Source organism: Charadrius vociferus, unplaced genomic scaffold (assembly GCF_000708025.1).
Source record: "Charadrius vociferus isolate BGI_N301 unplaced genomic scaffold, ASM70802v2 scaffold750, whole genome shotgun sequence".
NCBI lineage: Eukaryota > Metazoa > Chordata > Aves > Charadriiformes > Charadriidae > Charadrius > Charadrius vociferus.
Window position 1 is genome coordinate 221,139 of NW_009646309.1, and position 27,632 is coordinate 248,770.

The 27,632-nt window shown below is 43.9% G+C and overlaps 2 protein-coding genes across 3 annotated transcripts in view; one reads left to right on the forward strand and one right to left on the reverse strand.

Moving 5' to 3' along the window:
- TP53BP1 (tumor protein p53 binding protein 1) overlaps window positions 1-12,111 on the forward strand; it is a 57,703-nt gene extending 45,592 nt beyond the window's left edge. The window contains exons 12-24 of the mRNA XM_009884780.1: window positions 31-123; window positions 1,265-1,766; window positions 2,733-2,885; window positions 4,518-4,810; window positions 5,510-5,686; window positions 5,938-6,359; window positions 6,490-6,681; window positions 7,187-7,387; window positions 7,957-8,169; window positions 8,779-8,873; window positions 9,887-10,086; window positions 10,958-11,103; window positions 11,772-12,111. Of these exons, the coding sequence (XP_009883082.1) occupies window positions 31-123; window positions 1,265-1,766; window positions 2,733-2,885; window positions 4,518-4,810; window positions 5,510-5,686; window positions 5,938-6,359; window positions 6,490-6,681; window positions 7,187-7,387; window positions 7,957-8,169; window positions 8,779-8,873; window positions 9,887-10,086; window positions 10,958-11,103; window positions 11,772-11,959 (2,875 nt within the window). The 3' untranslated portion in view covers window positions 11,960-12,111. The remainder of the gene's footprint in view (window positions 1-30; window positions 124-1,264; window positions 1,767-2,732; window positions 2,886-4,517; window positions 4,811-5,509; window positions 5,687-5,937; window positions 6,360-6,489; window positions 6,682-7,186; window positions 7,388-7,956; window positions 8,170-8,778; window positions 8,874-9,886; window positions 10,087-10,957; window positions 11,104-11,771) is intronic.
- Window positions 12,112-14,211: 2,100 nt separating this feature from the next.
- TUBGCP4 (tubulin, gamma complex associated protein 4) lies at window positions 14,212-27,591 on the reverse strand. Of its 2 annotated transcripts, XM_009884015.1 has the most exons (17): window positions 27,466-27,591; window positions 26,892-27,014; window positions 26,340-26,393; window positions 25,829-25,885; window positions 25,166-25,245; window positions 24,263-24,464; window positions 21,565-21,730; window positions 20,282-20,406; window positions 19,545-19,595; window positions 19,042-19,147; window positions 18,600-18,707; window positions 18,228-18,366; window positions 17,484-17,661; window positions 16,415-16,549; window positions 15,148-15,264; window positions 14,561-14,700; window positions 14,212-14,244 (listed from the first exon to the last, which is right to left on the reverse strand). In XM_009884015.1, the coding sequence occupies exons 4-17, from the start codon at window positions 25,859-25,861 to the stop codon at window positions 14,232-14,234; spliced, it is 1,593 nt and encodes a 530-aa protein (XP_009882317.1). In that variant the 5' UTR covers window positions 25,862-25,885; window positions 26,340-26,393; window positions 26,892-27,014; window positions 27,466-27,591; the 3' UTR covers window positions 14,212-14,231. The 2 variants fall into 2 exon arrangements, with proteins under 2 accessions (XP_009882317.1, XP_009882387.1); XM_009884085.1 differs by lacking the exon at window positions 14,212-14,244 and having other exon boundaries at window positions 14,557-14,700.
- Window positions 27,592-27,632: the final 41 nt, after the last annotated feature.

The following is a 27,632-nucleotide window of genomic DNA, read 5'->3' on the forward strand; positions in this document are numbered from 1 at the left end:
TGTTTGTTTGTTTTAAATCTGCACTGCTAGCTCCCAGAAAGCATCATCTGTGTTTAGTCGTGTCTGTGAAGTTCGTCGAGAGGATGAGGCCAGAGGTCATGGTCTTTCCACTTCTCCGTTTAGGTAACTCCTCACAGTCTTTGCCTGCCAGTCCTGGTTGGATTTATATGCACATGTGCTTTTTCTACACCAAAGAAATTGCACTAAGTCATTATCTTTGGGTGACTTAGAAGGTTGGGGACAGCGGGGTAAGTATAACACGTACTGTATGTTTGTATCTCACATGGTAATCAGATTTCCCTTTTTGACTGAGCAGTGATGTGATTTCAGCTGGTTAATGTGCTTTGGTAAAATCTGGGGCTTGAGAGAGCCAAGATCATACTTAGACCTGTTAAAAAAACTTTTCTTTCTCCTGTTCCAAGATCTTCTGGACTATTGTGTTTGTTGCTGTTTCTGCTATTGTCTCCCTTCCAAGTCCATCGATTTTTGCTCTCTCTGGTTGCTTTGAAAAGGGCTGTACTGCTGCATATCTTACAGTGATAAGGGTGCTGGCGGGAGGACCAGGTGCAGAAATCTGCTTCTTCAGTGTTTTCCATTCTGTCTTTTGATGGGGCAGTAAGGTCTTGGTCTACAGAGAAAGAGTAAACTACATTCCAAGAGCATTGAACAGTTATACTAAAGATTAATGAATAGAGTTCCAGTGCTGGGCGGTGTACAGGCAGAACAGAAGACAGCACTCCTCAAAGCTCTCAAGCACGCGAGGGAAGCCAAATGCATACCTCTAGTAAGGCGGAGTATAAGGTCCCATATAGTACCCGATAACACTTTTGACAGGGCAGACAAAGTCTAATGAAAATGTTAGACAGCATTTGTGTTTATGCTCCTGCCTCCTCTTGCTAGGTGTGATGACCAATTTCAAGCCAATGAAGTGCTGAAGCAGCCTGTAGCAACTTCAAGATGGCATGACTCCAGAAGCATGTTGCACAGTTGGTTCCTGATTTGTGGAGTATAGATTGCTTTATTAGTGTTTGGAAAAGCATCTAGTTCTCTACAGGCGTCAGCCATTCTTCCTGCTACCATGTGAATCACAGATGTTGAAAGGTTATTTTAAAATTTGAGACTCGCTGAGTTCTATACAATCTTAAGAAGCAGTTGAAAGACTGCCAGGGTGGTTTTTTTTATAGTGCTTTCACTCAAGTGGCAGCATATTGATTATCTTGCTTTTGTAATCAGTAATTTTGATCTGTGTATATCTGGTTTGCAGGGGGAATCTGTTCAGTTTTCCTGGCACAGAAGAAGATGCTGAATTACATAAAAATCCCAGTGGTTGGCAGTACCAGCAGCACAAGGCAGATGACAGTGGTGGACAGGCCCTGATTCCTCAGAGGATGCAGCAGGACTGCCATCAACAACCTTCTGGTGCAGAAGATGAGGAGTCTGTGGACACGGGTGTTGTAAGCACTCAGACAGAAGAAGGGAGGAGAATTCAGAAGAAACCAAGTAAGGCTGTTAAAATTGATGAAAGCCAAGAGAGGTGGGCAAACACCAAGAATAAAGGGATTCAAACTACAGAAGACGGTCTGTTTACCCCAACCACTGTTACGACAGCAACACAAACGTCAGAAGAAACCTGTAGGCAGGTGGAAGTGGGAACCAGTATGTCTGGGCAAAGACCTGGGCGACAGGATGCGAACGTCCAAACTGAGGAGAGCAGAGAAAAGCTTGTGAACGCACCTGGAGAGGACACAGACTCTCTGCACAGTCAGGTGGGATGAAGGCTGCCTGCATTTAATTTTGCTGCTTTAGAACAGTAAAGCATCCCATCAGCCAGTAAATTCACTGACAGTAGGTTCTCTGTCGAAAAAAGCCAAAAAGACCACTTTAAAATGTTAATGTTTTCCTGTATCAACTGTACACAACTGCTGAAGTAGCAATACTCAGTGGGCAGCATAAGTTTGGGAAGTAAACGCCTCCATGTTTATTTTCTGGAAAAATATGACAAATTTTGTTTTTGTTTGGGGGGGGGGGTGGTGTGTGTGTGTCCACATGTAGTTAGCACTGTAAAAAAATTTTCACTTTTTGTTGGATGGAGGTAAGAGTTGTATGAAATTTTGAATGAAGGGTTAGATGCCTTCTGTTTTGCCCCAACTAACTTCTGACAGCTTGTTCTGCTGCTCCATCAATGTAAATGGATAAACACAGGAGGGGAGTGTTCCCCCAGAGAAATGTACTAACAAGATGCATAACTTTGAATTAGTACCTCAGAAAGTATTGCAGACTCAAGAAAAATCACTGCTTTGCAGATACAGCTTGTATGTTTTCTTGTAAACACAAAGACTAGAAAAATGATTTTTTTCTAAACTTAAGAATAGTGCATCCTCTGGGAAATGTGAGATGAATAGGGCCATAAATATGTGGTGCAACGTTGATGTGATATGTCTGAGAGTCTGCTGAATGATAGAGTATCAGAAGCTATGCTAAGCAAGTTTGCTTTTCCTCCTCGGACTGCTATGATTTCCCTTCCTCTACCCGTCAGCCAAACGTGTTCAGTTCTCCGTTGTTTGGGGTCTCTTGTGTTCTTGCATCTACTTTGTAAGAAGATGCTGAAAGGTTCCCTACCCCAGTGCTTGAACATGGTATGAAGAAACTGCACTGCAGGGATAGCTCTGTCCAGAAATTACTTGCTTTTCGTTGTGGTCTGTTTTGTTTTTAATTTGTCCTGTTCGATACAGGGAGAAGAGGAGTTTAACCTTCTTCACCCACCCAAAGGACAAGTTCGACATCGCCACATGCGAACTATTCGAGAAGTGCGCACTGTTGTTACGCGCATTATAACGGATGTTTACTACATAAATGGTGCAGAGGTGGAACGGAAGGTAGTTGAGGTAAGTTCCTGTTTTCAGGGCTAAATGTAATGATATGTTGGCTGAAAAATAAAATTAATTAAAATGGGAATGTGTTGTGACTGCTAGAAAATGAGTTGAGTGAACAAGTTGGTGTGCTGTGGTGACAAACTTTTCTTCATCAACAAACACATAGACCATTTAGTGTGTGGCTGCACCATATTTGGCTGGGGCAGAGTTAATTTTCTTCACAGTAGCTATTACGGGCTGTGTTTTGGGTTTGTGCTGGAAGTGGTGTTGATAACAGAGATGTTTTCATTACTGCTGAGCAGCGCATACAGAGCCTCAAGGCCTTTTCTGCTCCTCACCCCCTGCCAGCAAGGGCAGGGGGGGCACAGAAATTTGGGAGGGGACACAGCCAGGACAGCCAACCCTGACCCATCAAAGGGATGTTCTGTGCCGTGTGACATCATGCTCAGTATATAAAGCCGGGGGAAGGAGGAGGAAGGGGGGGCGTTCGGAGTGATGGTGTTTGTCTTCCCAAGTCACCGTTCCACGTGATGGAACCTGACTGTCCTGAGGACGGCTGAGCCGTGGGGAGCAGGGAATGAATTCCTTGTTCTGCTTTGCTTGCATGTGCGGCTTTTGCTCTGCCTGTTAAACTGTCTGTATCTCAACCCACGAGTTTTCTCACTCTTACTCTTCTGGTTCTCTCCCCCATCCCACCGGCTGGGAGGGAGCGAGCGGCTGTGTGGTGCTTAGGTGCCGGCTGGGGTTGAACCACGACCACGGCAAAAGCTGTGTATTTATTGCTGGCGTATTTCATTCCCATTACTGTATTCTGAAGACACGATGACTTTTTTTTTCTTCCCAAAGAACTGAATGAAAGACTTTACTATGTGTGTCCAACTGTTTTAAAATTCTTGGCGTTTTGTCGGAACAGATTTCAGAATGGGTAGAAATTCTGTTAGTAAGCAAAAATCAGTTCTGCCTGAACTGTGTGAGGTAGTTTAGCCGGTGTTGCAGCTCAGTGTCATTTTTAACCACGCTCTTTTGAGTCCTGTGGACCAGATTCTATAAGAAGTCTACAAAAAGCAAGTTAAAAAGAGGAAAATAAACAAGCCTATTGTTAATACATTTGTGTTGGTCACACCTGATACAACGCATGAAGTTGCCTATCATAACATTAAAATAGAGAATTAAGTTTCCTGAAATGTGCTTACATGGGTTGTGTAATCACAATCATATAACCATTTCCAATTTATCTACCAACATTTGATACCACTATTTTGTAGGTATGTATTTTCATATCCATAAAACTACAGTAGCTCCGAATGACCAGCTGCCTGAAACAGTAATGATTCAATAATCTTAGTAACCAAAGGCCGCCAGGGTCTCATGTATTTGTTGCACTCTCACACTCTCAAAGCGTGGGAATTGTTCAAAACCAGCCTAATTTGATACCAACCGAGCTCTGTCCTGTTCGCTGATTTCTTAGTGTGACTCTTGATTGAGAGCAGCTACAGGCCTGTAGTGGGAGTCGCTGTCTGCCATTGATCGGTCCAGACTCATGAATGTGGTCTCAACTTGTCTGTGCTTTTGCCTGGTGATTGTAGAGCTTCCATCTAGTAAGTGTGTCATTTTTGATGAATTTTTTTTTCTTTTGTTTTTTAGGAAACTGAGGAGCCTGTAGTGGAGTGCCAGGAGTGTGAGACTGACACATCCTCCTCTAGAACTGCAGTGGGCTCATCACTGACCTCAGGGGACCTTGGTGATGTCAGCTCCTTCTCGTCTAAGGCCTCAAGCCTCCACCGTACATCCAGTGGAGCAAGCAGTGGTCACTCTGCCACACACAGCAGCAGCAGCAGCTCAGGGCGAGGAACTGCAGCTGTCAAAGAGAAAGTGTGTGGGACAGAAACTGGAGAGTTTGCTTTACCCATTGGCAGAGGCGTTTTAGGAAAATCAAGGTATGTGCAGAGCTGTGGGAAAGGAATAACACATATTTTGCAGAAGAGAACAGCTCTGCAGCTCTTGCTCTCTACAGCTCCCTGAAAGGAGGTTGTAGCGAGTTGGGGGTCGGTCTCTTCTTGCTAGTAACAAGAGGATAGTAGAACAAGAGGAAACAGCCTCAAGTTGCACCAGGGGAGGTTTAGGATGGATAATAGGAAAAATTTCTTCCACGAAAGGGTTATCAAGCACTGGCACAGGCTGCCCAGGGAAGTGGTGGAGTCACTATCCCTGGGGGTATTTAAAAGTTGGGTAGACGTGGTGCTGAGGGACATGGGTTAGTGGTGGTTTTGGCAGTGTTAGGTTCATGGTTGGACTCTATGATCTTCGAGGTTCCTTCCAACCTAGCCAATTCTATGAAACTTCCTTTCAGCTGGCTTGGGTGGAGCATGAAGCAGGGTAGACCCTAGCCTAAGATTTTTTTGGGAAGGATCTGGCTTGATGAACAGAAATAAGGAGATAGTCTTTGCTTCCATGTCTGTTCTTCCGAAAGGAGTAGTTTGTTTCCTTGTGAGGCATTGCTTTGCCTAAGCTCTTGTCAGTTTAGCAGCAATGAGGCAAACTTCTTGACTAGTTGTGAGATCACAGAGAAAATGGGGGGATCCTAACGAGCTGGCTTCTCTTTTCAGAACAGTTATAAGAACTCATAACTTCTCTAGCCCTAGGAAAGGAGCTGGTCAGCCGGCATCTCCACTCAGAGTTAGTCAAGCAGGAGCACTGCCTTGTGAGGAAGAGGAGGACTCTATGCCTGGCACTCGTCAGGGTGGCAGAGCACCCGTGACGCCTCGTGGGCGAGGAAGAAGAGGCCGACCACCATCTCGAACAACAGGAACAAGGTACCCTGGAAAAAGGAGACTGCAACTTTAATTTATTACCGAGGAAGAGGATGGGGAGCTGCTGTCTTAATGTGACAGAGAAAAAGGAGTACTGAATGTTTCAGGAGCTAGTTTTTTGCCATAGCATGTAGCAGCAGCTACATGGCGAGCATCTCGCCCAAGTATTCTTTGTTGAGTAACTGTTTTGCCTGATCCTTCTGGGAGTGCTTTTCTCTCATTTCCTTCTGGGACTGCTTTTCTCTTTTGTACAGAGATATAGCTGGACCGCCGGGTGTGGAGGATCTCTCAACTACAGCATCACCTGAGGAGAAATCGTTTACTCGTTCAGTTCGCCTGCCAGATGGAGGGGAGAAATCTGTCACTTCTGGCTTCTGTGCCTTACGTCGAAGCGACTCTCCAGAAATCCCATTACAAGTGGTGACTGGTCCTTCGGACTGTGCGGACTCAACCTCTGGGAGCAGCTTTGTGGGCCTCAGGGTTGTAGCAAAGTGGTCCTCAAATGGGTACTTCTATTCTGGGATGATTACCCAAGATGTTGGGGCAGGAAAGTACAAGCTGCTCTTTGATGATGGATACGAATGTGATGTGCTAGGAAAAGATATTTTACTCTGTGATCCTATCCCACTGGAGACTGAGGTGACCGCACTCTCAGAAGATGAGTACTTCAGTGCAGGTAAGAGCAGTGCTTGAGCTCCATCCTTGGGTTTTCTGAGTTGCTGAATGCGGTGGGAGATGGGTGCTTGTCCAGGAGGATGAGAAGCCTGGTGTAGTTGGTTAACGGGTGTTACTTGATGTCTTGTCAGGTGTGGTGAAGGGACATCGGAAGGAGTCTGGCGAGCTTTACTATTGCATTGAAAAGGAAGGCCAGAGGAAGTGGTACAAACGAATGGCTGTTATCTTGTCTCTGGAACAAGGAAATAAGCTCCGAGAGCAGTTTGGGCTGGGTCCTTACGAACCTGTCACTCCCCTGACCAAAGCAGCTGACATCAGTCTCGGTAAGGGGAGGTGCTGTTGAGCTGCCGGCTGTGCTGTTCTGCGTCTTGTGGCTTTGAGATGTGTCTAGTTCCTGATCTGAATTACCCATGTTTACATCTTTCTGGGTATTCAGCAATGCTTTTTGGTACTTTATAATGGAATCTTTGAGATACTTTTCTTGTTTTGTGTCTTGCTCAGAGACTTTGTGGTATTGACTGGTTTGTGGAGAGTGGCCTGCTTCTAGGACAGTGCTGCTTGCTGTACTCATTTGCGCTTGGTGGATGGCTGCTGTGATACAAACTCTTCAGTGGTGCTGGGAGAAAAAGAGACAGGCAGGGTGCAGGGCTTGAGAAGAAAGATGCACAAGCGAGAGATCTTTTTTTTTCTTGCTCTTCTCTGTCAGAGGGTGGTTGTGTGTACCTTCTAGCTGCTATTGAGTTTAGCCATCTCCGTACATGTAGGTAGGGTGAAGGCTTGTGGAGTTAGGTGACAGCCAGGGACTAATCTCTGCATACTATATTACAGATAATCTTGTGGAGGGGAAGCGGAAGCGACGTAGTAACCTTGGTTCTCCCAGCACTTCCAGCAGCAGCACAACTCCCACTCGTAAAGGGCAGGAGAGTCCACGCGTCCCAGGCACGCTGTCTGGGAAAAGGAAACTCGTTGCTTCTGAAGATGAGAGATCCCCAGCTAAACGTGGCCGCAAGTCAGCAATGATAAAGGCTGGTGAGAACATTATTTTCTGCTCTTAAATGTTCAACTGCTTTTCTTCGCCCTGTTATTTCTGTAATTGATCTTTCCACTTCCCATAAGGAAAAAGCAGAGGAAATCGCTTGTTTGCTCTGCCGGATTTGAGACTGATTCTCCCTGGATGTATTCAGCAGCCAGCGATATTTTTAGCATAGTCTGAGTGTTTACCTGCCCTCTTTTCAGTTCTGTCTTTTAGAAATGTTCTGACCATAATGTTGCAATTTACCTCTCTCTTACCTCTTATCTGTGCAGTCACTCCTGAAATGCCTGGCTGTTAAAGCAACCCTTCACAGCAATAAGTGTTGTTTCAGGACATTGATAGACTGGTGAACATTGTCCCATTCGTCATTCAGGTTTTGATTTGAAGATTCTTTGCAACCAGAAGGGTAGAAGATCCCTACCCACCCTAGTGTAATCCTAACCCAATCCTACCTTCCTGTCTCCTCCAGTAAAATAACTGAAGCTGAATACCTCCCACATCTTACCCCGGGGTCTTTGTGCTGAACCTGACTTTTGAGACTCATGGTACTTCTGTCTCTTTGCAGGGGCTGTGAGAGCCGGAGAGTTTGTAGGCACCTGTGAGGATGTAGATGCTGTAGATCCCCCAGTACTGGAGGACCCTCACGGACCCTTGCCCCACAATAAGACCCTCTTTTTGGGCTATGCCTTTCTTCTCACCATGGCGACACCCAGTGACAAATTGGTCAATCACCAGAAGCCATCAGATGGTCCCGCAGGAAGTAGTGAGGAGGAAGAAGGTGAGGCAAATCTTACCCATTGCATTTCCAAGTGGAATGCTGTGGCTTTAGGAAAAATGCTGGATGTTGTCTGATCAGGCATTTGTTTGAGTGCTTGTTTTACCCTTTTGCTCTTTAGTCCTTTGCAGAAAGAACCAGACTGACCAAGACTCAGTCTTTGTTTCAGAGAATTTACAGACTGAAATGTGGCAAACCTCAATGATGATGATAGGGCTGTTCAGCAAGAAAGGTGTGAAAATTAGTGAGATCGGCTGTCTCAGAACAGCATAATATGAGAAGGAAGGTTTGGGGAGATAAGGGATAATGCTGGGAAACACAGGACTTGAAAGCATGAGTGGGTTGCTCCAGTTTGCCTTTGCTAGGGTCATGTTTCATGCAATGAACTGCAGCATGAAAAATGTGACAAGGTGCTCACTTGGCCAGTGTAGTGCTTCCCTTTGCACTGCCTTTTGGTTTTGGTTTTTTTTTTTTGATTCTTCCAAGGGGTTTGTCTAGATAATCCTGGGAGAAGGGCATACTGGAATGGATGAGGGCTCTGTAGACTGAGGAGTGTATAGACATAAACAGGTAGATTATAGCTAAAAATTGAACTTCCTGTTTCTGCTGTAGAATTTTTAGAGATGACTCCGTATGACAAACATTACATAGCACAGCAGCTGCGAGCAGGAGCTGGCTATATCCTGGAAGACTTCAATGAAACCCAGGTAAGGGCTCACTTAGTAATCTAGAATGACAGACACAGAATAGTTGAGATTGGATTCTATAGCTCATCTTGTCCAGCATCCCTGCTGAAAGCAGGATCAAATAGAGCAGATTGCTTAGGTCCTTGTCCAGATGGGTTTTGAGTATCCTCAAGGATGGAAACTCCACAGCCTGTCTGTGCAACTTGATTCTGTGTTTGAACACACCCAAATTAAATTAAAAAAAAAAAAAAAAGAAAAAGAAAAAGAAATTGAATTTCTTGTATTTCAGTTTGTACCTGTTGCTTCTTGTCCTTTTAGTGAATACACTGAGAATAGTCTGGCTCCATCTTTTGTACACCCTCCTATCGGTCATGAATATGCATTGATAAAACCACCCAAGCATTCCTTTCTTGACCTTAAACAAGCTCCGCTCTCTCAGCCTCTTGTACATCAGGTGCTCCAGTGCCCAGATACCCCAGTGGCTCTTGGCTGGGCCTGCTCCAGTATGTCTTGTGGTTTTGCTGTACTGTGGAACCTGGGAGCGGCTGCAGTACTGCAGATGTGGTCTCACCACAGGTCTGTGCCTCAGAACACTATAGCTCTTCGCTCTTCACTTACCAGATCTACTTGGACAACTAATTTAATTTAGTGTCACTTGTACTTAAATTTAGATTTTTAACAGAGGGTGTAAATTGCTCTTGGAGTATCTTGCCTGAGGATATAGAGTCTTCTCTGGTGACTTGCTGAGTCTCAGACTAAAAGATGAATCCTTTGTCTGAACTGGAAGAGACAGTTATGATACGAAACCCATTAGGCAGAGTTTTTGCCTGTGAACTGTGTAGCTTGGAATAGGGGATTATTAAAGGCACGCCTGATTTCAGGATCGGTTTACCTAACGCACCTTTCACATAATATGGCTGTGAAAATCGGGGTTTCAGTTGTTTTCTTCTTTAAAGTGTTTAGCAGCAGAATAACTTGTGGGTTCTTTTGCAAGCATTGTCTCCTGTTTACATATCTTTTTCTCTCCCCTGAAGTGTAATGCAGCATATCAGTGTCTTTTAATTGCGGACCAGCATTGTCGAACTCGGAAATACTTGCTGTGCCTTGCCAGAGGGATCCCTTGTGTGTCTCATATCTGGGTCCATGATAGCTGTCATGCTAACCAGCTTCAGAATTATCGGAATTACCTTTTGCCAGCTGGTTATAGCCTCCAGGAGCAAAAACTGCTCGAGTGGTAAGTGCCAAGTAACCATGATCTGAGTCCACAGACTAAGGATTTAATCAGAGAGAATTGTTATGCTTGGGAGGCTTTTGAATACTACAAGTACTGAAGGTGTCCCTGGTCCGGCTCCCCATGCTTTCCCTTCCATATAGGAACAGCACTTCCATCTCTTTCCTTGGATTTACAGTGACCTCTAATGCCAAGGTACTATATACATAAAAATATAGACATATACAGGGTGCCATATACACAAAAAAGACAGTCTCCTGGGAAGTAAGAAAGATGTCAGTCTTCTCATGAGGAAGACTGAATTCAGGCGAGGCTTCCCACACTTGGCTGACTTCTCAGAAATGGGTAAAGGAGAGCAATACTACTGCAATTTCCTCTTCCTTTGGTACGTTTTGAAGCCAGCTTCTGCGTCTTCTATGGAGTCTAATCCAGAAGGTCTGTTCTGAGAGAACAATTGTCAGGTCAGACTCCTCAGGCAAGATGAGGGGCGGACAAAAGCAGTTTGTGAATCTCTGTGGGCTTTCAGGCGGGAGACCGATGCCTGCCTGCTCAGCTCTGCCAAAGCGGAGGCGTTTTGGATATGCACAGAAAGGGTGGTTCAGGGTTAAGGAGGAGCTCAGCCTAACTTTGGATTTAGGCTGCTGCACACACAGCCCACCAATGCTGTCTAGCTCTGTTTTACTATCTATAGAGGATAATTGTTTCAAGTATTTCAGGAGGGGTGGTAAGAGAGTAGGTCATTGTATGCAAGATATTCAAAGAACCAACATGGGAACCGATCAGGTGACAGGAAGAAGTAGATAATGTTCCTCAGATAAAGTCTCAGACTACTGGGTATTCTTAGCAGTCTGGAATTACCTTCTTTGTTCTACAGGCACCCACGAGAAAACCCATTCCATAACTTGAAGGTTCTCCTGGTGTCAGACCAGCAGCAGAACTTCCTGGATCTGTGGTCTGAAATCCTTATGACGGGGGGAGCAGCATCTGTTAAGCAGCATTACTCAAATGCTCACAACAAAGGTACTCACTGGCCAGTTTCTCAGGCCTAGTTGCTGAGAATCCCATGCCACTGTTGTCTCTAGTATGGTTTAAAACCATTTAGGATGACGTACAAGGTAGTCTGTAAGCATAAAGGCAGGCAAAGTGCGGACGCTAGCTCTCTGCTTGAACGTAATCTAGAAGATTACATCTAGAAGACCTACCTTCCAGAGAAGGAGATGCTGCAGCAATTCAGGACACAAGCTGTCAGCTTCCAGCCTATGTTGAAAGGGGGAAATAGGCAAAAGTTGCTCCTGGACCTTCTGTAGGCCACTAAAATTGTTTCCTTGTCCTTCTGAACTCAACTGTCTCTTGCGCTCTGTGCAGGATGTAGGCCCTCGTACTCACAGCATGAGGTCAGGACTCATGGTTGTTTAGTCCTGCATGTGATGTTGGCTACTGGTTTTCTGCTAATTTCTCTCTGGACTAGAGGGAATCTTTTACTTGCAAGGTGCAGCGTTGCTGCAGAGCATGTCTTGCCTTTTACAAAGAGAATCCACTGGCTAGGCATGAGAGGACGTGGAAGAGATTTGTAGTGGTGAAACACACTGATCTACTGCTGCAGAGAAGATCCTTTTCCCTTTTTTCTTTTTTTTTTTTTTTTCTTTTTTTTTCCCAACTGACAGATACCCGTCTTTCCTCCCATACAGATATTGCATTGGGTGTTTATGACGTGGTGGTGACTGATCTTTCCTGCCCAGCTGGTGTCTTGAAGTGTGCAGAAGCTTTGCGGCTGCCTGTTGTCTCGCAAGAGTGGGTGATCCAGAGCCTTATTGCTGGGGAGAGAGTAGGCTACAAGCAGCATCCAAAATATAAACATGACTATGTCCCCCACTAAACTAAAACTTTGCCCTGCTGTCCCACTGTTGTGCAGACTGTGTTTTAATCAGGTTTTAAATGTTTGTGTAACTGGACAGTGTGCATGGATTACTGTATATAGTTTTATCTGCTGGACTTTTATGATGAAATAAATGTTCAATCTCTTGTGGTAGATGCTGGGACTCATTTATCTAATCTTATTCCAGGGCTGTGCCTCCAGAGAATGAGGCAGAGAGAAGAGAAATGCTTACATTTCTCTGAGCTGAATAGCACTAATATTCTGCTTTCAGCAAAGGCTGACCCCAACACAAAGTCAATTACAAAGGAAGGGAAAGGTGTTCTCAGCTGGCTGCCTGCATTTACAGATGTAAATACGCCATGACCATGCTCAGGGTGGCAGCAGCAGGACTTCGTACTGTTGGAAGAACAGCAGGTTGTGTACTCCTCCAGCTTGCTCTTGTTATTTTCCATTAATTTCATCGAGATGTTGCTGAAGTGACTGGTAAGAATTTCTAGGACAAAATGCTGTTCTGTTTTAGGTACCTCTTTCCACCCCCCACCCATCCCCCGTTGTGACTATGTAAGTATTAGCTTGCCTTAGTGCAGGCTGGCACTGAGATGCAGAGATGTAGACACGGGTACCTAGGACAACTAAACTGCCGGGAGACTGAGATGCAAAGAGTATGTAAGTGCTGTGTATTTTTGTTCACATGGTAGTGGGGTAAATCATCTGCTTCTGAGCTGCTGCATTCATAGCTGGGTTCTTTATCTTAGGGGTCAGCTGGCATAAAGGCAGAAGCTGAATTTGACAGCTCTTCATTCTAATGATGCTACAGGCTAGAGCTATACCCGGGCCTCCATGCAGCCTCCTATGCGGTATTTAGTCCCCTGCTTCAAAACTAAGTTTTCCTTGATGCATATCTCTTCCCCAGTCATTTCCTAGCTCGATCACCTTCTGATTCTGTTGGTCTGTAAATCCCACTTCCAAACTTCAACACCCTTTCTCCAGTTTTCCGGGTTTTTTTCATGGTTGTATGTGCATCAGGCACAGTATCACAAACTCCTATCGTGCACTGATGATGCCGGGCCTTATATTTGCTGGCTGTTGTTAGTGTGTCTTTCTGAATAAGCAGCGGATTTTTTCCCCCAAGAACACGTAACTTTGAGAGCTGCAGCTTTGGATACTGTGAAAATACCAACCCCTTGATGGGAAAGGTGGGTTCCTGGCAGCCTTTGTGTTCAAATCAGGAAACCTGATGCTACACCCAGTGACAGGCTGGAGGGCTCTCTTTTGCCACTCATCCACATGGACTTACGGTAAGACAGTCTGTCTGTTATCACCAGGTTAGGAAATCTTAGTAACATGCAAGTTCCTGCCAGATACTGCTTTTAATTGAAATAGAATGTTGTGCCACTCTAGTCCCTTTGCACTTGGGTGCAGACATTGACAATATTCCACATAACTGCATGACAAGATGGTTTTATTTTGGTTCAGTAGGATAGTCACTAGTAGCTTTCTAAATAGTCTTGAATGAAAACAGTACATTTAGAGCTGGCATCCTAGTTAAGTTTCTCCTTGGTTTTAGTTCTAGCCTACTTTTCTGCACTCTTCAAAGTACAAAACTTCTGCTGGCAAAGCTCCTACTTTTATTTTCATGAGCATAATTTTAGAACACAAAATAGATTAAGTGTTATAGAGAAAGCATGTGACATCACTAGTGGCTCCTTTACCTATACAGATATGCTAGAACAGTGCACTGTACAATAGGATTCTTAAAATCTATTCCTTCTTCCCTTCCCTTTACCTGAAACTGCTGTTGCAGTCCTTTCATTTACCTGGAGGTGTGTATGTGATTAGCAGACATTGTGTACTGCACAAGTGGAACCTCTGAATACAGCCAGAACTTCATTTGTAGTCAAGAGCAATAGACTACTTCCTTGGTGCTCCAACTTGCAAAGGACCATAGTTCAGCTGAAGAGTCGAGACATCACAATTCTTGTTGCTTTTTTCACTTTCTGTGGAGGCACAGACTGCCTCCCTAGAAGCATTTGTAAGTATATGTGGGGCTGCAGAAAGCACGTTTTTACTAGTTCAGAAAAAATGGAGTAGCTTTCTGCAGTCACTGGGAGCCTCAGGTAAGCAGAACGTCCTGTCAGTTTCCTCTGAAACAGTGGTTCACCAGGCAAGAGCCAGCTACAACAAAAGATTCAGCTGAGTGCAAACTCCAAGAGCCCCAGTCTCCACTGCTTGATGTGTTGTTGGTCACACCCTGAAGAAAAGGTCTTGGTGCTTAAACCCCAAAACTGCAAGAGAAGGGTACAATATTAGCTACATGTTGAAAGGAGCTCCATTTATCAACCCCATCATCATTTTTCAGCAAATATGAGTTAGCAACTAGTTCAACTTCATGCCAAAACAAATCTGAAGGGGAGAAAGCATATAAACCCCAAAAATTAATTCATGCTGGTTTGTTACTTTTCTGTCATAGTATTTAGCAACTCTTTGCTTCTAATTATTTTGGCTTACACAATCAATAAAAATGACTTGTGATCATTTAGATCACTCTGTACTTCAAGTACCTCAGGATACCGCTGTAGGAAACCCTGAAGATATTCCTACCTGCCCAAGGTTCCTCCAGCCTGGGTGTAGTATTTGTTATAATCCAAGCGCAGCAGCAGTTGAGCCAAGTCAGAGTTTATCTGATGGTTGCGAACACTAGAGAGAATCTTGAAGAGAAGTGATGACTGACGACTGAATCCCTACAAATTAGAAGAAGTCAGTTCTGGGCACTCGAGAGAAAGCAAGCAAGCAAGCATTTCATCTCTGTTTCTGCCTAAACAATCTTTTAACAGCCTGAAGAAAAGAATCAGTGCAAGAGAAGTGATGCTTGTAGTCCAGTATAAGGTAAGCTGTTAGCTGCAAGAATTTTTAGGTTTTGGGTATCCAAAAGGAGAGGTGGAGGCACAGGCTGATAGCCACCTCCTTTCTATTCCAATAAAGTAATTTCCGCGTATCTGCCCACATTCCTCCTCTCTGTGCACATAGAATTTTGGACACAGGAACAGTTGATTAATTAAAATCATTGCAAGCACTCATACAAAAGGTCTCAGCTTGCACTCACTCCTGTTCTACAGCTGTTTAAACCAAGATGACTGCTTAGGCAAACGTTCGCATGGGAGAGCAGGTCCATATAAACATAGATTCACCTTCACCAAAATACTGAGTTGTGCAGCTCCCCGTTCATCTAGTGGGCCCAGGTTCTGACTGACCAGGGAACAAAAACTATGACAAAGATCCAGAATTTCATTTAAGCAGTGGAAAACCTACATGGGATAAAAAGTACAAGATAGTAGTTCAAACAGAGTTCACACTGAGAGAAAGCTGTTACTAGTACCTGAAAAGTTGCAGCCTTCATAATCAAAATGTTGCTGATAGCATATTTTTTCAATCAGTAAGGAAGACATTAAAGCACCTGTACCATTTTTGTGAGGTTTTCTATGGAAAAAGGACTTAAATGTTATGCTGCATCTTTCTGCCCACCCTCAACCTTTTGCAGACATTATTGGGAAACAGCAGTTGACATAAGCTGTGCACGTAGGCGCAGAAGCTGAACACTGGCTTCCCTGTCCCACCAGCAGGCCATCGCTGCAGCTTTGGGACTGAGAAGGAAGAATAAAGAAGAGCAAGAGCTGTGGTTCAAGGCCTTGGTTTCACTGTTCACAAAACCTGGAATTTCTTGTGTATCACCTGGTCAAGGTAACTAGCATTCAAGAGTGTTAAGAAACCCCAAAGGCCTCACAGACATAACTACTGGAAACACTTAAAAGTTTCAGACTGGATAGTTAGTGTTCTGCCACCTTTATGCTACAGCCTCGTAGACCCAGCAAAATAATGGAACGGACAAGACCTGCAGTATCGCTGTGTATCACTGATACCAACCTTCTGTGGGAACGTTTTTGTGAGGCTACATGTTGAATAAAAATACTGGCACCACCGTAACATATTTTTGACAAAAACAACAATCAAAAACACCCTTAAAGTCCACTCAGGTACACCTCAACTATTTTTATCCTCTAAAGTACGAGAGGGAATTTTTCCTAATCTAATGCATTTCAGAATGAGTCCCTCAGGAATACAGTTCCCAGCACTATGCTAATTAGTACCTGTGAGAAAAACATAGCAATGAAATTTAAGTTAATAAGGTTAACTGAACACTGGAATAATCTTGATTTAAAATTGCCAGGAATGCAGCATCCCCACTGTAATTTACTTCCACTGTAAATTAAGTGGTCTTAATTCAATTATCTGTTCTCATTTACATCTGCTTCATTCCTAGAATTGTAGTCAGTGCTCTGCAGGAGATTATCACTGATCTGTTTTAAAAGAGATGGTTTGCCGTATCTGTTGAAAAAGGTGTGTTGCTTAGGGCAGTTGGAGAATTTGTAGAAAAAGGTGAAAACAAGACCTACTTACAGGTTTTAGGAGGATGAAAGACTGAGCCAACAGATTACTTAGGAAATGATCATGAGCCAATCGTATACTCTCAAAATCTCGCGTGGCATTTATCTGCTGTAGAAGCTGTGAGAACTGAGATTCCAGTACATCCACCTGATGGATATGTAAAGAAATCTCATTAGTATCTTGAGGAATGGGACTACTTCAGACCAGCCAGAAGTTTTGGTAAGAAACTTGCTTTCCTTATTGGTACTCCTACTTTAGAGACTGAGGATCACCATCCCTCTGCCTCCTGAATGGGGAATTACATACAACAGCAGTACATAATGGGGGGAACAATACCTAAGTATTATCTAAGTAGAAAGGGAAACGGTCACTTAGCTGTTGAAAAGTATATAGCTAGCATGTAAAGAAAGGTGTTTGATTGTAGTCACCTCTGAGTTTTACACTGGGACATACTATCTGGAATCTCAGGCAGAGGCTGCAGTGCAAGAGCTCAGCCAGATTACTCTGGAGAATTCAGAACGGCAGCCACCCCTTGATTCAGCTGTTACAGCTATTAACAAAATGATACGTAATTCTCACAAAATCATGTTACCAGTAACCGGTGTTCACATTTGAAAAGTCACCTTTTTACTTCAAATGGTCAGAATATGGCTTCTCTCAATTCTTTAAAAAAAAAAAACAAAAAAAAAAACCCAAACAAAAAAACCCCAAACCCACACACATGAAAAACCCCAAAACAATAACTTGTTACTTAAAGGGGCAAGGGAAGAAGCCAAGACGGTATCTTAATGAGGCTTCTTCAGAGACAACTGTGGCTTCTCACAAATGCTTAGTAGCACTGGAAAGCCAAAACTCCTGTGTTTCCAGTAACGCTCACTGATTCGCAAGTCCAAAAACTTTATAATTGTAGCACTAAGCCTGGGAACTGAGAGAAAGTTCTAGACTTGTTCCAAGGGAAATCCTGATTTCCTTAAGGTACAAAGAATCTGAACCCTGAAAGACAGGACTTCAGTGCTTCCTCCCTGAACTTCTGCTAGTTCCTGATTAACTGATATGGTTTACCTTTCTCTATAATCCTGACCTGCAGATAATACTGAAGATTGTCCACAAGGAAAGCCATGTGATCCCTCAGACGCCACTTGATGGCATCGGTTCTGTTAGATTTCAGGTGTTTGCGCTGCATCTGGAGAGCCCAGCAGTGCTGTAGCTCAGCCTGGACTCGTCGCACGCTCAGCAGGTATTTGAACACAACATTGTACCTACAGTCCAAAAATACAACATTGTTTAAGATTAAAATCTTTCTTGGGTGCAGGTACTGGAGAACATAACAATGCAAGACAGGAAAAGGCAACAGGAGGTGGCTGCCTGCCAACAGACAGGGTAGGTCAGGTGATGGCACATCTCAGAGTAACAGATTTCTGCTTGTGTTGGTTACTGACCTAAAAAAGGCAAAGTTAATTTCACTGTAAGGAGGGAGGAGCTGACAATGTTTTGTCAAAGTAGCACTGTTTGTAAAATAGTAGAGATCTATCAGCATAGAATCATAAAATGGTTTAGGTTGAAGGGACCTTAAAAGATCATCCAGTCCAAACCCCTGCCCTGGGTAGGGACACCTTCCACTAGACCAGGTTGCTCCAAGCCTCATCCAACCTGGCCTTGAACACCTCCAGGTGTTTTTAAGTCATTTTAAGGTTCAAGGAGCAAGGTAAAGTACTATAGCTCTACCTTTCTCTCCATTGAGAGGGAAAAAACCCCAACACATTAGTGAGTGCCTGAGATCAGGGAACCTATTGATGAATATACAAAGACCATACCTAGTACTTACTTCTCCAGAACAGCAGGAGTAAAGAGAATGTGCAGTGGCCATTGAACTTTGTAGGAAAGGCCCAGAGCTGCCCATCCAGATGGGGGGGCTTCACGTGGAGATAATTCCCGGGAAGGCCCTTCACGAGTCTGAGAAGTATCTGAAAACAAATGAGGTGACGAATTAAGTCGTCTTCTCAGTCAAGACAACCATGGCAAGGAAAAAAAGGGAAAAACAGAATAAGACGAGCCAAAGGAGGCTAGGCCATCACATAGGGCTGCGAGGGGAACAAAGCTAATATTTCTTTAACTTCAGAGAAGGGTATGTGATGGGACTTGAACACAAGGTTGGCATCTTCCCTCTTACATCACTACTAAAAATGCAAGTAGATACCTTTATGCTCCTTTCCATGATACTCAATGGTTAAGTGAAGCAGAGGAAGAAGGTTGTCATCATCTAACAGTACCTTATGAGCAGACTGCTGAAATGCAACGTTGACATCTGACAAGAGAGCACAGATATCAACACAAGATGATGCAGCTAGTGCTAATTTTGCAACCATTAGTTATTTACGCTCAGCCATAAAAGACAACACCGACATGCTATTTTCATTTAATTCCAATTTCAAATATGGAGAGAAACCTGCCATCTGAAAGTTTCCGAGACGTTATCTTCACCCACTCTGTGGGACATTCTAACTCACAAGTGCTGTTCTTTCAAAACTAATGACAACAGCTAGACGATACAGTAGAGCTCTCCTGTACTGGACGTGGCTAACCGTTTTCCTGCTGTACCACAGTGAGGACAGTTTGGTAAGTGAATAAGCAACACTCACCATGTTCAGTTACAGCCGTAGGTGGTGTTTTTAACATGTGCTGTGCAGTGTCAATGAAGGCCTGAAACAGCTCACCTCTTCCCAAAAGGTAGAAGTCTTTTATAATCTGTGGAGATAAATTTTTTGTACATAAGCATATCAAAAACTGAGCAGAAATTTTAATCATCCTAGCTGATAGCATCCATTTTTATTGTTGTTTGGACAACCTCTGCCATTTCAAAACACAGCTGGAGAGCTAAGAATGCCATCCAGTGCCCAAAAAGTCTACGCTGTCTTTGCTTCAAGATACAGACCACAAAACCACATACCACTCTAACTGTCTCTGACCAAGTTCTATCACTGTGCTCATTCCTGAGACCTGGAAAATGAAAACAGCTTTACCTAAAAGAAGAAAGCGCAGAATCTAAGACAGTAAAGTATTGAATGGGAAAGAGACATTGAAAAAGAAAGAAAGAAAAAAAACTTAAGCTGCCTTAGCAAAAACGTGCTAGGAGTTATATTACCTTCAGTTGTCCTAGTAAATCTGATTCCTCCACCATCAGTTTCCAAAGATGCTAGTGAGGAAACAAAAACCAAACAAAACAAATGAAACCTCCCTTCAGATTTGTCTAAACCCGTTCAGCGAGAACAGTAGCTGTTTTAAAATACTTGTGATGTATACAAAAAAACCCCACCTATATAAAATGCTATATAAAGCACAAGAGAACACACTCGGACTCCTGTGTATAGGCAGCCCATGCTACCAGTCAGAACATTCCTGATGTACACCAGCAAGAAACTCTGCCCAAGAAACATGAAGACCCATGACAAAAAATAAGCAAATTCTCAGGAAATCAATTCCACTCTAGGTTCTCTAACCTCCCCATCTTCTCAGGTTTCTCCCCTGCCCCAAATTAAAAAAAGATTAAAAATTGCCAGTGCAAAGATTTTGTCCAGTAAGATGCCATCCATTATGCTTGAAAGCATGATGAAAAGTTCTGATGTCATTGCAAGTGCAAAAAAAAAAAAAAAGAATATTCCTTTCTTTCCCCCAAAGTAAATAGTATTTATTCATGTCCTTTTGTCATTGGAAGTTGGGGTAACATTAAGGTCTGAGCCCCATAAGAACACAAAAGCTACCTGCAGTGTTCACACGCTTGTTCAATCACTGATTCTAAAGAGCCTCCTTCTCCTCCTAGTCATTCACAAAACCGACGAGCTCCTCTGCCTGTATAGTAATTATCCCTCCTAGGATCCTTACCTCGGCAACAGTGCTCCGTATCCAGTCAACCACCGATTCAAAGTCTACCAAACTGAAGAGTGGTTGCTGCTTGAGTCGATGTAGCTCTGCTGCAAATGTGTCCTCCTGGTTTTTTAGGATGGAGCCTGTTCAGCAACGGGAAAAGTGTTTTGGACAATAAAAAGGAATGCCATTTGGAGAAGCGCAGCCCCATTCCAGCACAGTTGGGCAGAAACGCTGTCCAGGCAGCACCACCTCACGTCTGGTGAGGAAGGTGAAGTTGAGGAGGCCTCAAAGTACAAGTACAAAGGTAGAAGATTAGTATTGCAAGTACAGTTACAGTATAGACACTTGACATGGCAGTGCTGTGGTATCAGTAAAAACCCAAAGTATTTTCTATGTAAATGATTGCCACCAACAGCCCTTTTCCTAGCACTGATTTAGATCTTTGAACCCACAACTTTTCTGCCATATTAACCAGTCGCTTTGGTTCTCCACCTAGTCCCGCCCCTTTCTAGTCTATCCTACTGCTTGAACTTGGGGATCTATTTTTTTTAGCCAACTAAGCTGGAAGACTGATTTCTTTTCACTTCACTTCTCCTAAGGCAAGAAACCAGTCCAACTTAGTTGGTCCTTTGTTCTCTGCAGTGTTGCTCGAGTCATTTGAGTACTTTTGCATAGACAAGCTCAAGACAGAGCCTCCACAGCAGTCCACCCCAATTGGTGAAGGAATATTTTTCCAAAACCATCTTGAATGTAAACTTATCAGGCTCTGAAAGAAAAGCATCAGCTGGAATTGTCTCTCTCGCTGTCTTAACTGTTCCGTCTTGATCACTTTTCTTCCAGAGCGACCTTTGGGACCACCTTGCAATGAATCTCTTATGTTTGTGGATGTGTTTTAATCCTATGACACCATTCTGCAACGTACACACCCAGACCAAGGTGTGCCCTTGTGTCTGTCTGTGCCCTCCAGGGACAGGGATGCAAACTGGAAAGAAAACACAACCTTTGCCATTGCTTTATTTATCCAGAGCAAATCACATAGTGACTTGTTGCTGGAAACTTGGAAACTATGTCTAGAAAGCGTTATCATTTAATCATCCTGTTCTTATACTGCTCCCTTTGAAATCAACTGGAAGCAGAACACTGGGACCACTGCTCTGTCCTGGCACAACCATCCCTCTGTTCTGAAGAATATCAGCCAATGGTCAGAGACTGTTGAGGAACTCGTTAATACAGCATTTTGGAAGATACTTGTCAGTCTCTCACAACTGAGCAAAGGCCGCAATAAAAATGTTCCTTACCTTTTCTGGTCAGGTTAACATTTTGATTCTCAAACATCTGTACGGATTCTCCCACAAAGAGGATTTTCTCAGCAACTCGCACAGGAATGTATGAAGGCAGCATTTCTACTCGCAGAGAGAACTGCTTTAGAGATGGAGCTAACATGTTCTCCTCCTCAATCAAGCGCTGCCAGAGACCATGGGGAAAAGAAATCAAGAAAAAAAAGTGTGAGAAAAACAGAGAGAACAGGTGTATAAAGGGGGAAGGGCTGTGTGGGAGGGGGAATCCCCGTACATTGGAAGTAAGCAGAAAAGTAGCAAACCTGATTTGCGTCATTAAGTAAGCCTACAAGCTGCTTTATACTTCTAGTACACTACCAGATCTCCCGAGAGAAGACATTGCTTTCAACAGAGAGGGGAGCAGAAGTGGGAAAAGGAGAAGCTAAACCTTTGTGGAATAGTCTTGCACCTCTACTCCACTCCCGTGAGACCCCCACCTGGAGTACTGCATCCAGTTCTGGAGTCCCCAACATAAGAACATGGACCTGCTGGACCATGTCCAGAGAAGAGTTACGAGGACGATCCGAGGGCTGGAGCACCTCTCCTATGAGAACAGGCTGAGAGAGTTGGGGCTGTTCAGCCTGGAGAAGAGAAGGCTCTGGGGAGATCTTACTGCAGCCTTCCAGTACCTAAAGCGGGCCTACAGGAGAGCTGGGGAAGGACTTTTTGCTAGGGCATGGAGCGATAGGACGAGGGGGAATGGCTTTAAACTGGAAGAGGGCAGGTTTAGATTAAACATTAGGAAGAAGTTTTTCCACTTTGAGGGTGGTAAGGCACTGGCACAGGTTGCCCAGAGAAGTTGTTGAGGCCCCATCCCTGGAGGTGTTTAAGGCCAGGCTGGATGTGGCCTTGAGCAACCTGGTCTAGTGGGAGGTGTCCCTGCCCATGGCAGGGGTGTTGGAACTCGGTGATCTTCAAGGTCCTTTCCAACCTAAACCATTCTATGAATAGCTGCAAATTGGCTCTCCCAAAGGACAATGTTACATCAGCAAAAGGGATTTTTGTTGCAACTGCATTACATTAGGGTTTTTTGCAGCGATAACAAAGTTATTTAGCAGTACGGAAAATAATCCTCCCCTACACCCATTCCCATATATTTTAACACTGCTAGAACACTTGTGATACAGGCAAAATGTAAACACTTCCACTAATGAGCAAATAGGTTAAAGATCTGAAGGCCTGCTAGCATAAATTAGGCAATTTTCTAAGTTCCTGCAAAAGCTGTTTAAAACAATACAGTAAGTTACTAACTTTTTTCTGAATGTATTCATAAAAAACTCCAAGTACAGAGGGAAGATTTTCCTTCAGAGAAGCAATACTGGCCATTTCATTTGGCTTTCTTGTTATTAGAGAACTAGGTTCATTAGTCCTTAATTCAAAAAACATTGCAAACAAATTTTTGAGAACGTTTGCCATCTACAGAATTCTTCATTTTAACAGGAGAGTTCAGTACAAGTTTGTATACTGACGTTAACAGCTTGGCAATACTTTTCTTAAGATTCTTCTGACACTTTTAGATGAGGAAATACCCAAGTATTTTATCGGTCTATCCCATCACCACTCAGGATTTCTTATTTTACTCTCTGACTGAAGAATTGCCAATGCTGTTAGTTGATACTGAGGAAGAGAGCTAATTGGGCTCTCGCTGTCATCTTCCTAATGCCTACATTTTCTACCATGGATGTAGAAGACCCACCAATTCTCACATTCTCCCTATATCCAATATAGTGAAATAATTGACTTTTCATTAACTGCCTTTTAAAGTTTTCCCTTGGTTTTGCTTGTGTGTAGGCTGTCCTCAGCAGAGACTGTACAGGGCACTTAATTAGTATGCAATACAGGGTGGTTTGGGGGTAAATCCTCTGTGTGTTCACACCAACACCATGGGTGCCCATGAAATGTTTTCTCACAGTAGAGTGTGAATTTACAAAGTTGCAGTTGCTCCTCACTGGTCCCTGATGCAGACACTGATCACATGCACAAAGTGCAGACGATTACTCTGTTGAGAAAGCTGCTTTGCACAAGGGCGCCCTGATGGTGTGCCATCTACACGGGGCATTACCACATTTCACCAGTATACTGGCAAGTTGCTCCCTTGCTTAACTTAGCACTCTGGACACATTCTTAGCAGCCTCTTGACTCTCACACAGCACATTTTTCCCCAGTAATGTCAGCAGCATTACCCTGTTAGGTAACATTTGCACAACAAACAGTTGTGTGAGAAAGGTGCCTGACCCAGCTGCCAGTAGAAAGGGTGCAAATCAAGTCAACACACAAGCTCCCCACACCCTTTCCCTTGCAATTGCTCACACTACCACCAATGCCTGCATTGAGAAGATCACAGTGTTGGCCCTAAGGAATCAGAAAAGGGTCAGTCAAGAGCAGGATGAGTACAGCAGTTCCAATTACCTGACATCAGAGTCTACACAGATTCCACCCATAGGGCTTTCTGCCCTGAGGTTATCCAGCTGCGCCAAACGATATGTCTCTGTCCTTTATGCCTAGTTGCAACCTATTACAATAGTCTGTTGATTTGCCGTCCTACCAGGTCTTAATATATGTCCAGTCTAGCATAGCTCACGCTGACGTTGAAGACAATATATTTCTTCTTTAGTTCCCTAAAGGCTGAAGGATGCCAAGCTATGACTTACAGCCTTACCAGGTCCTGCAGTTCTCGTAGCTGTTTTCCTGTAAGTCCCCCAATTCCCAGGTCATCGTCATCTTCTTCAGGTTGGCTAGGGACATTCCCAGAAGAGGGGCCCTGTTTGATAAAGAACTCTTCATGTTGGTCTAGCAGCAATCCATGCAGCATCCAGGCAGAGAGCTGCTTATACATGACTCCATGGCACACAGCCAGAATCCTGGGGTCAAGAGAAACAGACAGTGGGGCCTTTGCACGCAGTAACCAAAACCTCACTGTACATCATTATGGACACTGCAGTTAGTCAGCCAGGCAGTATCACAAGTGCTAAACAGCTAATGTGGAATTTTGTAGGTTTGGGTTTTTTTTTTAAACAGAGAAAGGTGGACCCATCACTTGCAAAACTAAACTAACATATCCACTGAATATGTGGGTTCCCCACAGAGATCTGCTAGCATACAGAAGTATAAGTAAGTTTGCAGTGCCTTCCCAGTCCTGCTGTTTCTAGTCAATTACCATTTCAGTATGAACACAACTAATGTTTTAAGTAGTCTGACTTTATGCCCAAGGACATACAAACCTAGCAACACACCCCATCACATTTATCCTTTTGAAGGATCAAGAAACAATGACAGGTCTACCATATGCAAAACAGTTCACATACACCTCAAAAGAAGGAAAAACATATGTCTGAACTTTCCTCAGCCTTAAGTCCAAAGTATGGAGGAAGTCTTAATTCCTGCCACAAGCCTGCTTTAGATAAAGGATGGGGACTGCAGCAGTTTTCCCTGCATGCTACTCCTATTTTATATCATGCAAGTCTGTTTTGCGTGTACTGCTTACACAACTAAGATAAACGCTTTGACACTAATTCCAGTTACTACAGAAGAATGAAATAATAGCTCTACTGTCTCTACATACTTTTCAAGAGCACTGCGAACAGGAGGCAACCCCCCACAGCTATGTTTGTGGACTGTCTCCAATATCTGACACCCATGAATCTGCAGAAAGAAAACACGGTTAGACTAGGTCTGTTATAGGAATCTGCACTGAACTTTTCAGCCATTTAAATGTTACACTTTCGGCTAACAAGAAAATGCTTTAACAAGCTGCACAAGTCTTACAGAAAGAAAGATGTAACATACTCCATGTAGTGAAGAAAGAGACCTTCTATGTGTGGCTCCACAAAAAACTGTGGCTTCTCTCAAAAAACATCCCTTAACAAGAAGTAAGCATCACTAGATTCTGAAAACATTAGCTTCTGCTTTTTTTTTTTTGGGGGGGGTGACGGTGGGAGAAAACAGACTCAGAAGAAATTCCAAACAGCAGCATCTTGTACTATTAAATGTATTGTGATTATAAAATGCAAGTCATCAAAGATCATACTGATAATGAAAAAGTCAAATCCAGTGTAAATGGATTTGCAAAATAGTTATCCAATACTTACAGTAGTACTAGGAAGAGGGCACCCATTCCTGAAACCACATTTTTTCCTAGTATTAAAGGTCTGGGATGAGGGCAGAAAGAACTTTATCAGCTAAAGAGGAAACTTGTTAAGAGAAACTAGCTACAATTTTACTGTACCTTCTGAGTCTTGATCTGTTCCACCATGACCATCACAGAGGGGAAGAGTAACTGAAACTGCAGAACAAGGAACAAAATATTGAATTTGGTTGCTATGCAAGGGAGACAGAAAAACTATACTTGAGTAGGTGTGGACAGCAGCTGATTACAAGAATTTAATGAAAATATCATCTGGCTTTTCCCACAAATTAGAAACATGACATGCAAATCTCTAGGAAGAACGTCCTCCCCCCACTGGGCTGTGTGGAGTCACTACATTCCAGCTGCAGTTCTGGCTAAACACAGGCAGTGAGGAATATGTGAAGGTCAAGGTGCAGGACCTAAGCTTTGTGTCAAAGTGCAAGTGATCCTCTGAGCATGATTAAGGGACTACTGATGTAGAGGTGTTAAAAAGAAACGGCACGGCATGACACAACAGACTAACCTTTATTTATCCCACCCACTTTCTTATTAGACTCAAGAAGTGATAAGAGTAACCAAAAAGCCCTAGCTGTTTATTAACATGACGTACCTGGTCCAAGGAATAATTAACATGTGAGATGGAAAGATGCGGGTCAGCCAGAAACTGTAAGAACAACAAAGCAATTAATGGAAATTAAAATAAGATACAGATAAGTAAAAAAAGCACATTTAGTTCTATATTCCAAATATTTAGTTCCCATAACTTGTAACACACACACACACACACACACACATTTTGGGGCTGTGTCCCATTTTAGGCGATAAAATGACAGTACCCAAGGTGTGACAGTGGCTAATCTAGCAGAGATTTATCAAAACCTTTACAAGTGAAAACAGAAGTGACAATAGTCTGAGACAGCACTGAGCTCTGAGGCAGATGGGGCACTATTGAAGGTAGAAGGGACTTAATACTTATTAGAATGAAGGGCCATTTCCAATGACACCTCACAGGAATAATCTGGACGACATCCCTGATGTGGAAAGGAAAATACCTTCTCTCTTCTTTAGCTACTACTGCTCAGCATATTAATGGCAGAAATGGCAACTTTCCACAACCTGTCAGCAGCAGGACAGTCTCTTGTTCCAAGTCTCTCTCCTTTACCTCTTGTTCGAGGTCAAGTAGTGCCTGTCGATACGGCTGCAGCACTGAATCAAGACCCGTGCAGAATGCTCGCAAGTAAATGCCATGTAATCCACTCTGGTTTTGCTGAGATGGATGATGGTCCTGAAACCAAACCGTAAAATCTCCATCAGCTCCCTAGTGCAGGTGTAAAAAGTAATGGACTTTCTGTGCAGTGTTACGCCAGCAGCCAGTGCTCCAAACATGCTGAAACGCCCACCAGAAAGTGCCCAGAAAAAAACCCCATAAGTTTCCCACAAGGAGAGTTGCTTGAGCAGAGTTATATTTAGCTCTTCTGTGGGCATATGCAAGTGCTGGGAAACACTGGCAACTGCAGTGCTGCTTTGCACTTGTGCAGCTTTTGCACTTGGATCTCAAAGCTCTTCCCAGACCAGGAGGCCTCACGGCAGCACGGGGACGAGCGTCCCGCACAGCGCACAAACGCCGCCCGCCCCGCAGCCGCCAGACACGGCTTCAGGACGCCCCCCCGGGAAGGACGCTTTCCACCGGGTCCCGCTTTCCGCAGCGCTGCTCGGGGGGCGCGGGGGGGCCCCACCTGCTGCTGCTGCACGTGTCCCGTGTACTGCTCCACGAACTCGGCGAAGCGGATGTAGTCGGTGCCGAGGCGGCAGAGCCGGTTCAGGACGCTGGTCTCGCTGGGATGCAGGAACGGCAGCTCCTGAGAGACCTGAGGGGGGAGAGGGCGGTGAGGGCAGGGGAGGG

Excerpts from the sequence above, each read along its gene's own strand:
- TUBGCP4 (XM_009884015.1), bottom strand. The coding sequence starts at position 25,861 with ATGGTCATGGTGGAACAGATCAAGACTCAGAAG. Across the intron at positions 25,246-25,828 it reads AACAGATCAAGACTCAGAAG|ATTCATGGGTGTCAGATATT; the intron begins GTACAGTAAAAT and ends TTCTTTCTGCAG. Across the intron at positions 21,731-24,262 it reads TACGAGAACTGCAGGACCTG|CGCTTGATTGAGGAGGAGAA; the intron begins GTAAGGCTGTAA and ends GGTCTCTGGCAG.